This window comes from Salmo salar, chromosome 11 (assembly GCF_965601325.2).
Source record: "Salmo salar chromosome 11, fSalSal1, whole genome shotgun sequence".
NCBI lineage: Eukaryota > Metazoa > Chordata > Actinopteri > Salmoniformes > Salmonidae > Salmo > Salmo salar.
Window position 1 is genome coordinate 88,998,304 of NC_138301.1, and position 17,710 is coordinate 89,016,013.

Genomic DNA, 17,710 nt, shown 5'->3' on the forward strand with positions numbered 1-17,710 from the left:
GTTTGGCGGATGCCAGGAGAACGCTACCTGCCCCAATGCATAGTGCCAACTGTAAAGTTTGGTGGAGGGGGAATAATGGTCTTGGTCTGTTTTTCATGGTTCGGGCTAGGCCTCTTATTTCCAGTGAAGGTAAATGTTAACGCTACAGCATACAATGACATTCTAGACGATTCTGTGCTTCCACTTTGTGGCAACAGTTTAGGGAAGGCCCTTTCCTGTTTCAGCATGACAGAGCCTCCGTGCACAAAGCGAGGTCCATGCAGAGATGGTTTGTCGAGATCAATCTGGAAGAATTTTAGTGGCCTGCACAGAGCCCTGACCTCAACCCCATCAAACGCCTTTAAAATGAATTCACCCAACATCAGTGCCCAATCTCACTTATGCTCTTGTGGCTGAATGGAAGCAAGTCCCCGCAACAATCTAGTGGAAAGCCTTCCCAAAAGAGTGGAGGCTGTTATAGCAGCAAGGGGGGGACCAACTCCATAGTAATGCCCTTGATTTTGGAATGAGATGTTCGAAGAAGCGAATGTCCACATACTTCAGGTTATGTAGTGTGTGTTTTCAAAACCGTAATGTTTACATGAATTCTGATTATTTCCAGGGATACAAAACATCCTGAAATATAAACTCATCAAAAAAGAAACGTCCTCTCACTGTCAACTGCGTTTATTTTCAGCAAACTTAACATGTGTAAATATTTGTACTGTATGAACATAACAAGATTCAACACCTGAGACATAAACTGAACAAGTTCCACAGACATGTGACTAACATAAATGGAATAATGTGTCCCTGAACAAAGGGAGTGGATCAAAATCAAAAGTAACAGTCAGTATCTGGTGTGGCCACCAGCTGCATTAAGTACTGCAGTGCATCTCCTCCTCATGGACTGCACCAGATTTGCCAGTTCTTGCTGTGAGATGTTACCCCACTCTTCCACCAAGGTACCTGCAAGTTCCCAGACATTTCTGGGGTGAACGGCCCTAGCCCTCACCCTCCGATCCAACAGGTCTCAGACGTGCTCAATGGGCTTGAGATCCGGGCTCTTCGCTGGCCATGGCAGAACACTGACATTCCTGTCTTGCAGGAAATCACGCACAGAACGAGTAGTATGGCTGGTGGCATTGTCATGCTGGAGGGTCATGTCAGGATGAGCCTGCAGGAAGGGTACCACATGAGGGAGGAAGATGTCTTCCCTGTAACACACAGCGTTGAGATTGCCTGCAATGACAACAAGCTCAGTCCAATGATGCTGTGATACACCGCCCCAGACCATGACGGACCCTCCACGTCCAAATCGATCCCGCTCCAGAGTACAGGCCTCAGTGTAACGCTCATTCCTTCGACGATAAACGCGAATCCGACCATCACCCCTGGTGAGACAAAACCGCGACTCTTTTTGCCAGTCCTGTCTGGTCCAGCGATGGTGGGTTTGTGCCCATAGGTGACGTTGTTGCCGGTGATGTCTGGAGAGGACCTGCCTACAAGCCCTCAGTCCAGCCTTTCTCAGCCTATTGTGGACAGTCTTAGCACTGATGGAAGGATTGTGTGTTCCTGGTGTAACTCAGGTAGTTGTTGTTGCCATCCTGTACCTGACCCGCAGGTGTGATGTTCGGATGTACCGATCCTGTGCAGGTGTTGTTACACGTGGTCTGCCGCTGCGAGGATGATCAGCTGTCCGTCCTGTCTCTCTGTAGCACTGTCTTAGGCGTCTCACAGTACGAACATTGCAATTTATTACCCTGGCCACATCTGCAGTCCTCATGCCTCCTTGCAGCATGCCTAAGGCACTTTCACGCAGATGAGCAGGGACCCTGGGCATCTTTCTTTTGGTGTTTTTCAGAGTCAGTAGAAAGGTTCATTGAACAAGCATGGGAAACAGTGTTAAACCCTTTACAATGAAGATCTGGGAAGTTATTTGGATTTTTACGAATTATCTTTGAAAGTCAGGGTCCTGAAAAAGGGACGTTTCTTTTTTTGCTGAGTTCATGTAGATATCTTTGTTAGAAAGAATACTATATTTCCTTTGATAAACCACTTCGAGTAGATGTCCTTGATGGGTGGGAGCACGGTCCCAGAGATGTCCCAGTGATGACTGAGGTTTTGGTCTATGTCCTCACATGAAAAAGGCTCACTTCTATAGTTTAGATCTAGTGCCATCATGAATAGGCAGTGGATTATCTGTGTTTTCAATTTGTTACTTTACAGGGGTGAGTAATGTTATTTCTCTCCAGAAGAAAGTCAGTAAAAAGTTGTAATATTATACTCCTACGACTTCAACAAAGTTGATTAAAGCTCAAATTAGAGATTGATATATTTGTAACTCAAATTCGTGTCCATTATACTGTATATTGTAACAACTTTCATTAATAAGCCACCATACACACTTAAACACAATGCATATAACTGCTTAATAAATTATTATAAATGTTAATTGATGCTAAAATTAAAACAGTCATTCAAGATATTAATATAATATGTATAAGTAAAGTAATTTCATAGTTTTTTTCCAGACTGGCCAGCTAGAGGGCTATGATTGTTCAGAGCCCTATACTACAAATGGAGTTTGAGGAGTTAGCGAAGTAACTTTGGTTAACTCGAATCCTTCAGAACTAACCTGCTCCGAGGCAGGCTAAGTCGGGGCTAACAACATTTATCCTGAATGAAGTGTTTGAGCCCCCACTTCATTTGAGGAAGACAACTAATTAAATATTTGATTAATCAAATGTGTTTTTGTGAGTAAAAAAAATAGTCATGTTAAAATACTTATCACATTACACATTTAGTAATCACAAATGCATTTTAAACGCACAGTAAAACTTTTGTATGACTTATTGGGGAAAAGTGGTGAACAAAAGTGCTTGTGCATTGATGAGCACAACAAAGTAATAAAATAAAGACGGCACTTCTAAAAGCCTATTTCTCACCATAGCCCGCTGAATTGGTGTCACGGCTGTGATAAGGATCGGACCAAGATGCAGCGTTTTTGTAGTTCCACATCTTTATTTAATAGTGAAACGTGATGCAATACATAAATACTTAAACTAACCAGAAAACAACAAACCGTGACGCAGAGAGGGGAAAAACACACTACTCAAAATATAATCACCCACAAGGACAGGTGGGACAAATATCAACTTAAATATTGCCTCCATTCAGAGACAACAACAACCAGCTGCCTCCAATTGGAGCTCATGCCAAACAACGACCAACATAGAAATACAAAAACTAGAATTGAACATAGACATACAAAAACAGATAAACACCCCCTGTGACGCCCTGACCACTCTACCATAGAAAATAACAACTTACTATGGTCAGGACGTGACAATTGGCAAAATAACTTTTCTTTCATTTTGTTTTCAGCACAAAGGAAAATGTGGCACTGACTTGCCCATGGATTTCTGTTTCAGCATTTTCTCAATGAAGAGTTTGGCGTTCGGCTAGTCACGTGCGACATGCACGCGCAGTTACAAACCTGCTAGAGTTAGCTGCAGACTGACAAGCAATATCCACCCTCGTAGTACGGATGAAGCCTGAGCTGGAATGGGAAGCTAACTGAAGCTGGCTAGCTTTAGAAAACCCTGAGTAGATCGAGCTTACTTCGTAGTATACCCCTCAGGTCAAGGCTTACCCAGCATCCCTAATGTGCTTCCCAGCTCCACCAACCCACTGGGCACAAACTGGTTCAATCAATGGTGTTTAAAAGTATTGTGATGTGGAATCTACGTGGAAAATACATTGGATTGTTTCATCAACTTAAACTGTTGTTTTGAGGGTGACATTTCAACCACAGGATTGTCATCAGGTAACCACATTTCAACACAGACAATTTAGATAAATATGTTGAATTTGTACCTTTAAAACCACGTCAGATCTAATATCAGAAGGAAAAAAATAACAGGTTGGGCAGCACCTCCTACTGGATAATTGATGTATCTACAGCTACCCTTTGGTCTCCCATTCAGGGTTTTAACCAAGCCCAGCACCGCTGAGCTATGATATGTGACTGAATATTACAAATGTGCTATCGTGAGAAGGATTGTTGAGAGATCTACACTTTGAAACTAAATAGATTCACAGTTGCTGTCGAAGTCATTCCAAAGGAATGGAATAACAGAGCAAATTAAATGTGACCATACATTATCACTCATACATCATCAATGGTGATAATATAGCATTTGCAAGGTCAGCCACTGTCTCAATTCAATCCAGAATTCAACTAAAAATAGACAACACAATAGGCCTAGGGTTTCAAGCTCTGGTTGAAGATGGAGTCGGAGAAGAAGTTAGACGCTTTACGTATCCCCAGCCGATAGTTTTTTTGTTCATTTGCATTTGTATTTTTATTTTTGTACTTATTTTGTACATAATGTTGCCGCTACCGTCTTTTATGACCAAAAATAACTTCTAGACATTACTCACCACGGACTAGCAGAATCGGACTAGCTGAACGACGACAATATCAAGATACAGTTGAAGTCGGAAGTTTACATACACCCGAGTCAAATACATTTAAACTCAGTTTCACAATTCCTGACATTTAATACTAGTAAAAATTCCCTGTCTTAGGTCAGTTAGGATCACCACTTTATTTTAAGAATGTGAAATGTCAGAATAATAGTAGAGAGAATTTTTTATTTCAGCTTTTATTTCTTTCATCACATTCCCAGTGGGTCAGATGTTTACGTACACTCAATTAGTATTTGGTGGCATTGCCTGTAAATTGTTTAACTTGGGTCAAACGTTTTGGGTAGCCTTCCACAAGCTTCCCACAATAAATTGGGTGAGTTTTGGCCCATTCCTCCTGACAGAGCTGGTGTAACTTAGTCAGGTTTGTAGGCCTTCTTGCTCACACACGCTTTTTCAGTTCTGCCCACACATTTTCTATGGGATTGAGGTCAGGGCTTCGTGATGGCCACTCCAATACCTTGACTTTGTTGTCCTTAAGCCATTTTGCCACAACTTTGGAAGTAGGCTTGGGGTCATTGTCCATTTGGAAGACCCATTTGCAACCAAGCTTTAACTTCCTGACTGATGTCTTGAGATGTTGCTTCAATACAGTTGAAGTCAGAAGTTTACTTACACTTAGGTTGGAGTCATTAAAACTCGTTTTTCAACCACTCCACAAATTTCTTGTTAACAAACTATAGTTTTGGCAAATCGGTTAGGACATCTACTTTGTGCATGACACTTTTACTTTGTGCAGGACACAAATAATTTAATAGTCTGGGTAGCCATTTGATTAGCTGTTCAGGAGTCTTATGGCTTGGCGGTAGAATCTGTCTGGAGAATCTTCTTTCTCATGGTCTGAGAGTCCTTTAGGCGCCTTTTGGCAAACTCCAAGCGTGCCGTCATGTGCCTTTTACTGAGGAGTGTCTTCCATCTGTCCACAAACAAAGGCCTTTTTTGGTGAAGTGCTGCAGAGATGGTTGTCCTTCTGGAAGTTTCTCCAATCTCCACAGAGGAACTCTGGAGGTCTGTCAGAGTGACCATCGGGTTCTTGGTCACCTCCCCGACCATGTAAGCTCAAATAGTTTTTACACATTTAACCTCTTATTTTTGTTGGCACAAAGATACCTCCATTCTTCCATTCATTTGTATGGGTTACCTTCAGTGGTCATATTAGTTAGTAGGCCAAACTGTTCAGACGTTTTCATGAGAAGAACGACGTTCGGGATTGCTGCTGGTCTGACAAACAGCACTGTAGTTCTGCCATTTTCCAACGCAGATGCGGAATTGTGACACGCAGCCCATGCAAAAAAACAGATCTCTGAATTTAACTTTAGGATTTTGATGTGGATTTTTTCATCTCTTGAGAAGAACACATTTCACTACCTCACCAACCTGACGTATGCCGATCTTAGTGGTAATAAACTAGTTGTTGCCAATCCATTCAACTCAATGAATAATGTCCTGCTCAATTTGGCCATTAATCAGATAGAAAGGGTTTAAGTAGACTCTGTCAAAAGAGAAAATAGCAAAATTGACCTGAGTGACAACCCTTTGGCATGCAACTGTTCCAACATTGAATTAATTGGTTGGATTCAGAGCAATACCAATAAAGTGATTTACATAGATAGGACATGTGTTGGTTCAAAAAGAAAGGTTATCGGATGTGCATTTGCTGGCATGTTACAATTTGGACATGTTATGTCAATGGCAATTTTAACAATTGCATGTGTCATAATAAAAAAACTAAGAAAGAAATAGAGGATATGAAATGCTTTGAAGGGTAACACTTTATTTGGAAATAGTTCCCTGCAGATGGTATAGAATAATGTTCAACTTCGTATCAACAAACTGTTCAGCTAACTATCCACTAACCATAGCCCAACCCTAAACTGAACTTAAAACAAAAGCAAGCTGTTGCATATCAACAGTTGCAGATGACAGTTTGAGCATCTTAACGAGACTATATAAGTAAGTGGGTGAGAACTAAGTTTAGTTGACTAAAACAATCTGGGTAGTTCTACCATATCCATTAGAACTGAACATACCAAGGATAAATACAAGGCCAGGCATACCATTTTAGTATATCTCTTCATAATCTTTATATCACAATGACACAAATAATAATGCATATTCAGATTTTTCATGATAATTTCATTAAATCAATAAAGAAACCGGTTTTTATCATGCCTTTTTATTTTCAGTGTTATGCAACTTTAGAAGTATAAATATCTGTTTTAATATACATCTATGACATCCATAGAGATTTCCTTGGGCGAAATACAAAAACTCAAACATCTTTATTGTACAAATCCTAAAAGACAAACCATAGTAAGCAAGTTCATCTAATACTAGTTTCACACATAAAGGAAAAAAGGAAACTCCAAAAACAAGCAGGACAATGTGGGACCCGACAGATGTTGAAACAGAGACATTGACCACCACACAGATAGACTGTCTAACACAACTGGGTGGCTGGGTAGGTGAGGAAGTCACAGACACTACCAACACGAACATATTTCCTGTGACGTAGCGTATAGATTTGGCAAATCATTAACACAATATACAAAATATACATCCATTAAGTATTTGTAAACAAACACTGAATGTGCTATTTTTAAAGGATTTAAACATCAATCAGAAAAAAAGGCATGGGTACAAATAACACTTTCTTTGAATGATGGAGTGTCTTTCTGATTCATTTCCATCTGTATCCCCCCACTGGGCACAGACGTCAGTTCAACGTCTTGGTTTGATTTACATTTAGTTGAGTTGTCATCTAATGTAAATTCAACGTGAAATCAATAAAAACGTCACCATGTCGTTGAATTTTGGTTAAAGTTAGGTGCAAAAAAATAATAAATGAAATTCCCTTACATTGATGACTTTCTTCAAATCCAATCAGTTTTTCACGTTCATTCAACGTCATCCCATTGAATCTTTTTGGTTGAAATGACGTGGAAACAAGGTTGACCAGCTTTTTGCCCAGTGGGAAGAGCCTGTTTGATAGGGAACAACATTCTCATCTCAATCATTCTTTCTACTAATTAGTACAACTAGAAGGAAGGGGAAAGGTGTCTAATATTAAGGTGACCTTTTTCTCTCCCCCCAAACATTTGACAATACATTTACAATAACTAAATGAGAATAGTAAAACTTCAGATTCTTATTTAAAAAAAAAAAAAATCTTCACAATCAATCTCATTTGTTATTTTCTAGAATGTGCATTCGTGGGTACAATTGACCATCTATGTAAATATATAGCGTCCCGTTTAGTTTTTGTTTGCCTCCCTAAGATAAAGTAGATTGTTATGACATAGCCTACATTATAGAGTAAATATTGTATAGCATATTTAGAAATCTACTTTGTGTTGGATATTTAGGGTATGCAATCAAAAGGCCTGGCAGCTAAACTACAGGATATGCCTATGTCAGCGTAAAAGAAGTCCACTGTTTTTTGATACACAAAGTCAGTATAATCACCTAAACATCAGCTGTCTTGAATAATGACTTATGTATATAAGATTTGTATATTGGTGCATTTTGTTCTTACAAAATCAGTAATTTCAAGCCTATTGTTAGCTAGACATTTAACTGGATATTGTTTTCATCTGGCTGATCTGGAACATAAATGTAGGCTACTGCATTGCTCACGGAAAAAGAAAAAACAGGAGTTGAATGAAAATGACAAAAAACAATACAAACAATAGAACACAACTTCAGAAGTTTATCTGAAATCTAATCTCTTGCAACCCTGACATTCCCAATATATTTTCTTGACGTTTACTTGAATTTTAGCCCTTTTTAAATTTACCATACCCAAAACTGCATTTCCCATTGTATGAACATCTATCGCACAAATATAAACAAAACTGGAAAACAACACCCAATAAGATGCAGATTACTCCTTAAAAACGGACTTTCAGAAATCTCTTCCACAGTGTGGCAAACATACTTAGAATTGTTGGTTCATTCCATCAACTCATTGAGCTTGCATTCTACACATTGCCATAATAACATACATATTTTCTCAGTGAAATATTCAAATTTATTGGGCTCAGTGAAATATTCCAGTGTATTACAATTCTTCATACATTATGGCAATATCGAGATTGAACACATTCTTGGGAACCACTTGCCCCTTTGTTTTTTTATTTGTAACACTACATTTTTGAGGAAAATCACAATTGCCCATTTATGCTTTATTTCTCTTCAAGTAAAATTCAGAACTGTTAAAATTACTATGTTAGAGAGGATGTCTTTTGGATAGGTAGAGATAGACATTATGTTAGCTTATTCTAGACCATAGAATTATCAAGCAGAACATGATTCTGAAATGACATCACTGAGTATACAAACATGACATTGCAAAATATATACATATAAAACAAACACTTATATTTACGTAAGCCCATGTATCCCAATTTTTACAGTTAGTGTTGACATAATTACTTACAAGATATTGCATAAAAATCAAAGGTTAAGAAATGTAGAGATGTGAAAGGAATGTGAATTACAACATAACCTGCTAAGAACAGCAAGTTTTTTTTATTCCCCATAACCCTAAGGCCTCTTCCACTAAATATGATTCCAGAACCGTAAGATGATTCCATATTAAATAGTTATAGGTAAGAAGTACAGAACATACTGCGTTTCTTCTGTGCACCGCTACCCAAAACCAAAAAAAGCTAACTTCACTTCTTGGTAATAAAAAATAAAGAAAAAGCGACATAAGATAAAGTATCTAAACAAACTTGGTGATATTTCACTTCTGTATAATGAGTGCGAGTGAATGATCTGCATCAATATCACACCTCTTAAATAGTTGACTGGATGATGTGCCATGACTACTGTGTTTTCAGCTCACAACTCTGAGTGGGAGTGAAATGGACATAGTTCAGTCTACACGCATCGAAAGTCTGCTACCTTCAATGTCAGGTGCTCTAAACCCAGACCGCTAAACCCAGTGCAATTCAATTCAACCTGCCCCCTGACATATTGATTGCACATTGCACTCTGCTGTCAATTAAAAATAAAGCCCCCAAACAATCACCAGATACAAATTTGACACCTTTGTTACACACAGCAGAGAACCACAAATGAGCAGCAAATCAGTCTACATTCAGTCCAAAAACATTAGACATTTATTGTAATCGACCAAGCATTCACAAATCACCACCACACACACACTCAGGATAACACACACACACAAAAATCTGTCTCTCTCACGCAATATAAACACTGAAGTAACAGCTTCCCCGGTTCTCAAAGAAATAAGGCATGATGACACTACTAACAAAAACAAAAATGTTTTATTTCGGACATATCGCAAAAGCAAAGGTGGCTGCCGTCGTATTTTTTTTAATCCCGCATTTACTTTCTGTTTGCGGGGCCACGTGGCAAATCCTTCGATTGCTTGTGTCGGGCCAAGTCTTTGTCTGAACCTGTGGCTTCTTTCACCACAGCAGCCACTCTTGAAGTCTCTCTCTTGGTGTTTTTCTGTGCAGATGCAACCTCTTGAGCAGATTCCCCTTTCTTCTTGTCAGCCTGTTCTTTTCGGCTGGAGGTTACCTGCTTGTCAGAGTTAGTGACCCTGGGTTCAGATGTGCTGGGTTTGGCCTGGGGGGTGCTGTTGCTGGGGGTGGTGGCTGCTGGCCCTGTGGCATCCACCCCACCCAGGCCCCTATAAGAGTCCAACCTAGGGGCCTCTTCCCTCGGCTTCCCCTGGTCCTCCCTGGAGGTCTGGACCACAGCCTCCTGTCCGGTGCTGCCGCTGGCCCTGCTTGAGAGAGTTCCACCGTTGGGTGGGTGTGCTTCTCTTCTCACTGCTGGGACTGGCACCACTGGTACAGGGGCGGACTGGGAGGGAGCACTGGCCCAGGTCGGAGGCTCTTTCTGGGCTTGTCGGGTTGCGGCAAAGATATGGGCTGGCTCTTTCATGACAGTGGTTGCGTTTGGGGCAAGAGTTTTGTGAGGGGGCGATTTATGTTTTGAATCTACGATTTGTCTGACAACTGGTGAAGTAGTGATTTCCTTTTGTTTTGAGTTGATTGAGGTTGAGATGGAGGTTTTCTGAGGGGCTGATTTCTGTTTTGAGTCCAGGTTATCTTTGATGACTTGGGCTGGGGTTGGGGCAAAGGTGTGGGGTTCTAGTTCTTTCGGTTTCTTTTTTGGGTCAGAGTTTTGTCTGACAACTGGAGTTAGGGCAGGAATTTGGGACAAAGATTCCTTTAGTTTAGAGACTGAACTTTCTTTGACATGGCTTTGGACTGAGGTTTTGAGTAGGGGATCTTTCTGTTTTGAGTCTGGGATTTCTTTGACCATTGACACCAGGGTTTTCTGAGATGACTCTTGCGGTTTTGAATCCAGGCTTACGTTGACGACTGGGGCTGTGGCAGGAGTTTTCGCTTCATACCTCCTCCTCTCCTCCTCTGTCTTCCCAAAAGTTTGTGAAGGGATAGGTGAGTCAGATCTTGGCTTAGTTTTGGGATTGAAGATCGTTTGTTTTGTTGAAGCGGGACTTGGTGGTGACTGTTTCACTGTCCGCACAGGACTTGTCTCTTTGATATTTACATCAACAGTTTGCGTTTTAGTGATGGGTATTTCTGTCTCAAGAGCCCCTTTGATCCAAGCCTTTTCAGCAGGTCGATTTGTTAAAGATAACTGCTCTCGCTCTCCAGTCTTTGCATTGCTACCCTTCATCTTTGGTGAAGTGGGATCTTCTCTAGTTTGCTTTGCTACACTACTATTTGCTACCTGACTGCTAATGGTACAAGCATATTTTCTTTGATCACACCTTTGTGTTGCTTCTGTTTTACCAGTTGCATTGTACAACATTTCTTTAGACAAAACAGATTTTACATCCACTTTAGCGCTTGTCTCTCTGACTTCGGTCATTTTATCTCTTCCTGCGTTTGCAGTTTTGAGCTCCTCAACAGCAGACACACTGGCAGGTTCATTGACATTGTTTGGAACTGGCCTGTTGCTTTGAACCTTGTCCGGATTTTGGGTTTTCTCCGTGCCATGCTGTTTTTGAGAAGCTTGACCACTTGTTCGGTTCTTATCTCCAAGACTAGAGATTGGAGCAGGGATGGACGTTTGCATTGTGGCCCCTGTCGAGGGGCTGCTGTATACCATCTGCGTCTTTGACAGGTATGGAGTCTGCTCTAAAATAAATTGTACAAATGTAGTGATGCTACCTGTATTCTCAGCTGGTCCTTGTTTCTCAATGTTCTGCAGGTAACTGGGCCCTGACTGACAATCTGAACTTTGCTTTACTGGTACAGCTACATGAGGGGCAGTTGCATGAACCTCCACCTTTGGGGCAGGGACGGATGCTGCAGTCTTCCTGGGATTCCCTGGCTTTGCGGCGACAACTGTTTTGGATGTCTTGGAGATGTCAATGTTGTTTTCCTGTGCGGGAGCTGAAGTCTCTTGAGGTGGCTCCACCTCCTCCTCCTGGTCTTCGTTGCTGACCTCCCGTATGGAGGGCGTCTTCCCGCAGTGGGAAAAGTGGGCGCTGTGGCGGGATGTCCTATGATCGTGAGCTATCATACTGGACCTGCTCTCTTGTTTCCCACCAAAGTCGGAGACCTCTGCCTTGGAGGAAGCCATAGAGGGTTCACTGTGACTAGGTCTGTCGTGTGGCGTCTCACCACTGCTACTGCATTTAAACCCAGTGTTGGAAATACTAGCCTCTTTGGCGGGAACTGGGCTGCTGAGGGCCACAACAGCTCCAGGGCTTAGTATACTGGTGGAGGGGCTCTTCTGCTTGTCAGAGGGTTTGAGCAGGGGAATCAACACCTGCCGCTCAACTGGGCTTTGCAGCCACGTGGGCATCCCTATTGAGCCGCCATCACTGTCGGCCATCTTGGAGAGGCAGGTGTCTGTTTTAGACACCCTTGGCCCGGAAAGAAGGGCAATGTCCAAGGTGCCCTCCAGGGGTTTGAGGGAGGAGACCAGACGCCCCTCCAGCTTGTATTCCGAGGAGGTCTTCCTGAGGGAGCCTTCATTGGAGGAGATGAGCTGGAGTTTCTCCACGGCGCTTCCCTCCCCCCTCCCAGAGAACATCTTGGGGTTCAGGACCTCAGGGCTGGTGTGGACGCTGCTCATTGTACTTTTGATGTGGTCTAGAGCCAGCGCTGAGTCCAGCTGCAGACTCTTGGAACGGATGGAGCCAAAATGGAGGCTCTCATGAATGCCGGGAGAGAGCCGACACATGCCGTCTTCTCGCTCCTCGAATGACTGCCTCTTTCGGGCAAATTCCATGTTCGGGGCCTTGAAATCAAGCCTGTCTGGCTTACCGCCCTCTTTGCTCTGCCTGGACAGCTGCCACTCAGGCTTCTGGGGGCTCCAGTCAGGATGGATAGAGCACAGCGATGGGTCAGCGCTATTGCCCCCTAGTGGTTCAGGGGTGCCCTCATATGCACGCGTGTTCAGCTTCTTATACAGGACATCTTTTAGGGTGAAGCTGGCAGCTTTGCCTTCCAGTGAGACTGTCTCTGAGCCTTGGCTTCTGCCCTGGCTTCTTCCTCCTTCAGCACCAGATGTATCAGACTCCTGTAGAGCGTCCTGCTTCTGCAGGGATTCTCGCCTCTCTGACCAGTCCTGTTTCTTCATCACCCCCTTGGCTTTCAGTTTCTCCTTGTCCAGCTCCTCCATAGACTCCTGCCGACCCATCTTGCGGCCAACGGGCCTCTTGAGGCAGCCCTGCTCAGCCGGCCGGACCCGGGTGATGGCCGGAGGCTCGCTGGGCGTCTCCTCCACACTCTGCAGGGTGTGGTGGTCCATGTCCCCAGGACGCACCTCCTCTCCCAGGGCCTCTTCCTGGGTTACCTCCAGGCTGTGCTTCCTGGAACACAGGTGTTTCTTGTCACCCGTGTAGGAGGGTGACAGCTTCTCCTCCGACTGCACCCGCTGGAGGAGCGGAGAGCGGGGCGGCTCCGCACTCTTGGGCCGTACCATGTGGCGGACAATGGTGGGGGGCGAGTGCATCTTGACTGGGAAGGCCTGGGTGGTCTTGGAGATCCCCATGGACCCATGGCTGAGTAAGGGAGATGGTGAGCGCTGCGGGGAGGAGGGCTGGGGGGTCGGAGATGGAGTGCGGGCCAGCGGGGAGAGGGGAATGCTGCCGGCGGACTTGCGACGGCCCTGTCGGAGCCTCTGGCCAGTCAATTTGGGGCCCAGGCCGTGGAGGGTGCTGGGGCGAATGTGGCCGGAGCCTGCGGGGGAGTTTGGAGCGCTGGAGCTCGGGGAGCTACTCTGAGAGGAGTTGCCACCTGGAAACACAGAGGGAAGGACCTTATTCAACTAATAATATTTTATAGGGGTAAATATAGTGCATCTTAATTTAAGAAACATTGATTGTTTTACTGATAAACACTGCTTAATTTGAAAATGTATTTTATTGTGTACATTTAATTTATTCCATAAAATGTGAATGATTGACAGTCTATCTCACCTGACTGGTTGAAGTCGGGGGTGGGTCGGAAGGCTGCGGTGGGGGAGCGGGGGGACAGGCTGTGGGTAGGAGACCCCGGGAGACTCTCCCCAGAGGACAGGGAGCGGTTGAGAGAGGAGAAACTACGGCTGGTCTGCAGCAGAGGGGAGGGCTGCATGGCAAATCGCCTGAACACAGACCGCCGCCTGGAGAGAGAGGAGAGAAGACAAGGTCAGTCTACCAGTATGAGGCCCAGACACTCACTAGATTATATTTGTGGTCTAGACTCTAGAGAGCGTCTAAGAAAACGATCCTTAAAATTGTGTTATAACTTAACTCAGCAAAGAAATGTTACCCCACTCTTCATCCAAGGCACTTGCAAGTTCCTGGACACTTCTGGGGGGAATGGCCCTAGCCTTCACCCTCTGATCCAACAGGTCCCAGATGTGCTCAATTGGATTGAGATCCGGGGTCTTCACTGGCCATGGCAGAACACTGACATCCCTGTCTTGCAGGAAATCAGCCATACTGCTCGTTCTGTGCGTGGTGGGTCTATCATGGTCTGGGGTGGTGTGTCACAGCATCATCGGACTGAGCTTGTTGTCATTGCAGGCAATCGGAACGCTGTGCGTTACAGGGAAGACATCTTCCTCCCTCATGTGGTACCCTTCCTGCAGGCTCATCCTGACATGACCCTCCAGCATGAAAATGCCACCAGCCATACTACTCGTTCTGTACGTGATTTCCTGCAAGACAGGAATGTCAGTGTTCTGCCATGGCCAGTGAAGAGCCCGGATCTCAATCCAATTGAGCATGTCTGGGACCTGTTGGATCAGAGGGTGAAGGCTAGGGCCATTCCCCACAGAAGTGTCCGGGAACTTGCAAGTGCCTTGGATGAAGAGTGGGGTAAAAAAAAATTGCTGAGTGGGGTAACATCTCACAGCAAGAACGGGCAAATCTGGTGCAGTCCATGAGGAGGAGATGCACTGCGGTACTTAATGCAGCTGGTGGCCACACCAGATACTGACTGTTACTTTTGATTTTGACCCCCCCTTTGTTCAGGGGCACATTATTCAATTTCTGTTAGTCACAAGTTCTGTGGAACTTGTTCAGTTTATGTCTCAGTTGTTGAATCTTGTTATGTTCATACAATTATTGACACATGTTAAGTTTGCGGAAAATAAATGCGGTTGACAGTGAGAGGACGTTTCTTTTTTTCGCTGAGTTGATGATCATTATTCTTAAATGGTGGTTTAACAATGTTTATGTTCTTGAGGAACCAATAAAACCATTCAGTCAATCAAAAATGAAAGCCACAGTGAGATCTTTGGAATGAAAAACTTGACTGACAGTAGTGATGAGAATTGTCTTTGTCTAGTAGTGACAGAGGGAGTTTTAGCACTTTTGCAAGGAGCCACAGCTACACCCTGTGGTTATACTGTATATGACAAAACCTGAAAACGCTTGCTGTACAAGCTTACTAGTGACCTCTACAGAGCACACTGTATAGAGACTTAGATCGAGTTAATTGGTCATATCTAATAATGAAATGGTTTCTCATATACAAAACCAAACATGAAATTCTTGCCTTTCTTGTGTCTTCTCCTTCTTGGGCTTCTTGGTGCGTCGGATCATCTTGCTCCTGCAGCTGTTCCTCCTGGCAGGCCCTGTTTTGATGGAGGTGTTCTCAAACGGTGTGGTGGAGATTGCCACCTTACTGCCACTCTGGAAAGGAAGCAGATACATGGATACATAAGATAAACTGGTCCCAAATGAATTAGCACCTTTGTGAGAGTGTTAAGTTAGAAACAGGGTTGGAAATAAAAAATAGTTGGCTGGACTACTGTAAATAAAATTACCGGTAGATAAACATTGAGATATATGAGCTCCATCATGAGAATATCAAGTTACAAACTAGAAATACCTTTAAGAGATACCTTATGCTTATACGATTACATCACTACCCTTTGTGGACACTTGTAACTAGCAGTTACAGTATATCTGATGAAAGCTTTATATCCAATGGTTCTCTGACCTTGAGCAGCAGTTCCACCACCTCAGTGTGGACCAGGCCGTGGACCGGCTCTCCATTCACATGAGTGATGAGGTCACCAGCTTTCAGCCCCGCCTTCTGGGCCGGACCCGGGTCCTCCACATTCTAAACACACAGAAACACAGCTAGCTACTTGTATCTACCATCACTCAATAATGAGATCATATTGCAGTACAAAAACAAAACATTGTTTCCCATGGTACATGTTTAATTGAATACAGCCACTAAACATATTATTCAATATACAATGGCACAGATGAAAGTGACCATCAACAGAAATGTACTGTATTACCGGTACTTCATTAGCTATTTGACTGTGTTTGCCCCAACATGGTGAAACAAGGCTGTTCTTACTAAGACCGTGTGGTAGACAGTGTAGACATCACGGTCGCAGGCGTACACCGGGATGGCCCGCAGCGTGAAGCCAAACTTCTTCCCCGAGCTGTGGATGATGATTGGCTGCCGAGGGCAGATAACGCAGAGGGATGAGTCTCGGCTGGGGGAGGAGTCACGAGAAGATGGGTCCGAGGAAAGGGAGTAGGGGGATATGGGGCTGGCCAGAGGGGACACCCCGAAGATATCTGGAACAATAAGACGGACAAATAAATGTCATTATTTTAAATGATTAAAAATGGCTGGAAATATCACAAAGCAGGCATTTAAGGTATCTGGAAGAATGAGAAAGACATTTCTAATGATATATGTACCAATATGAGACACACATTAATGAAGGGCATTTTACTAGGGGATATAATGTGGCCATTGTGATACAATCAAGAAACTAATCTGGGAATCTGCCAGATAGTGTGAAAGCAAAATAAGTGTTTCCATATACATTTTTTGAATAGCACACCATCCATTTTTATCCTATTTTTATAGAGTGAATTCAAAAAATTCCTCAAACCAAAACCCCAGTGGAAGTTCATTTAAAGGTGAAAACACAGACACACATACAAAGACCGCTACTGTAATTTCTATTGACCTGTTTTCCAGTGGCTCTCCCATCAGTACCCAGCTGTTCCTATAAAGCCTGGGAGCCAGGAATCACTGTGTCCCTGCTGGGAGTGAGACCTACGGGATTTACTCCCCTCCCAACAGCCTCTCAGCTCACCACCCGAGTTAGTGGCTCCTCTTCTGGGCTACTGCGCACACAGCCACTCCATAAACTGGAGCCTCATCCCAGCAGGAGCTGTGCCAATTTCACACAGATCTTTCATCTCGGCATCTTTCATCTCTTTCACACTCCTCTCTCAAAATCCATCGCTCTAATTCTAATTATGTGCTTGCGCTTACTCCTCATCCTGTCCTCTAACCTCCTCTAAATCGAAATGCTAGAGATCACAGGGGTTGTGTGTGTGTGTGTGTGTGTGTGTGTGTGTGTGTGTGTGTGTGTGTGTGTGTCCTCTCACCTCCAGGGATCATGAGGGAGAGGGCACTAGCTGAGACAGACTTGGAAACTTTGGCAACACCACCATGCTTATCCCCATGTCCATCAGGCTGCAGGCCGCCATGCTGCCCTCCCAGGTCCATGGGAGTCTTGGAGGAGGAGTCAGGGCTGTCTACGCCCTCACCCCTGGAAGGAAGCGGGTCCAGGTGGTCTGAGAAACTACCTACAGACCAAAGAAGAACAGGGTACAATTATGTCCAAAATGTTCCATACATGTTTTTGTTAGTCAAGCACATTAAAAACATTGAACCATATAATAACTTTTTTTGCTTTTGAATACCAGTTGAACCCACAGTCTTAAACACCCAACATGATGCCC

The 17,710-nt window shown here is 43.7% G+C and overlaps 1 protein-coding gene across 7 annotated transcripts in view; it reads right to left on the reverse strand.

The window, feature by feature from the left end:
* Nucleotides 1-6,630: 6,630 nt before the first annotated feature.
* LOC106563017 (microtubule-associated serine/threonine-protein kinase 3) overlaps nt 6,631-17,710 on the reverse strand; it is a 197,201-nt gene continuing 186,121 nt past the window's right edge. For all 7 annotated transcript variants that reach the window (XM_082958135.1, XM_014128199.3, XM_014128202.3 and 4 more), the window contains 6 exons: nt 17,354-17,554; nt 16,299-16,525; nt 15,927-16,049; nt 15,480-15,616; nt 13,913-14,097; nt 6,631-13,730 (listed from right to left, as the gene is read on the reverse strand). In XM_082958135.1, coding sequence (XP_082814261.1) covers nt 9,826-13,730; nt 13,913-14,097; nt 15,480-15,616; nt 15,927-16,049; nt 16,299-16,525; nt 17,354-17,554 — 4,778 coding nt within the window. In that variant the 3' untranslated portion in view covers nt 6,631-9,825. The remainder of the gene's footprint in view (nt 13,731-13,912; nt 14,098-15,479; nt 15,617-15,926; nt 16,050-16,298; nt 16,526-17,353; nt 17,555-17,710) is intronic.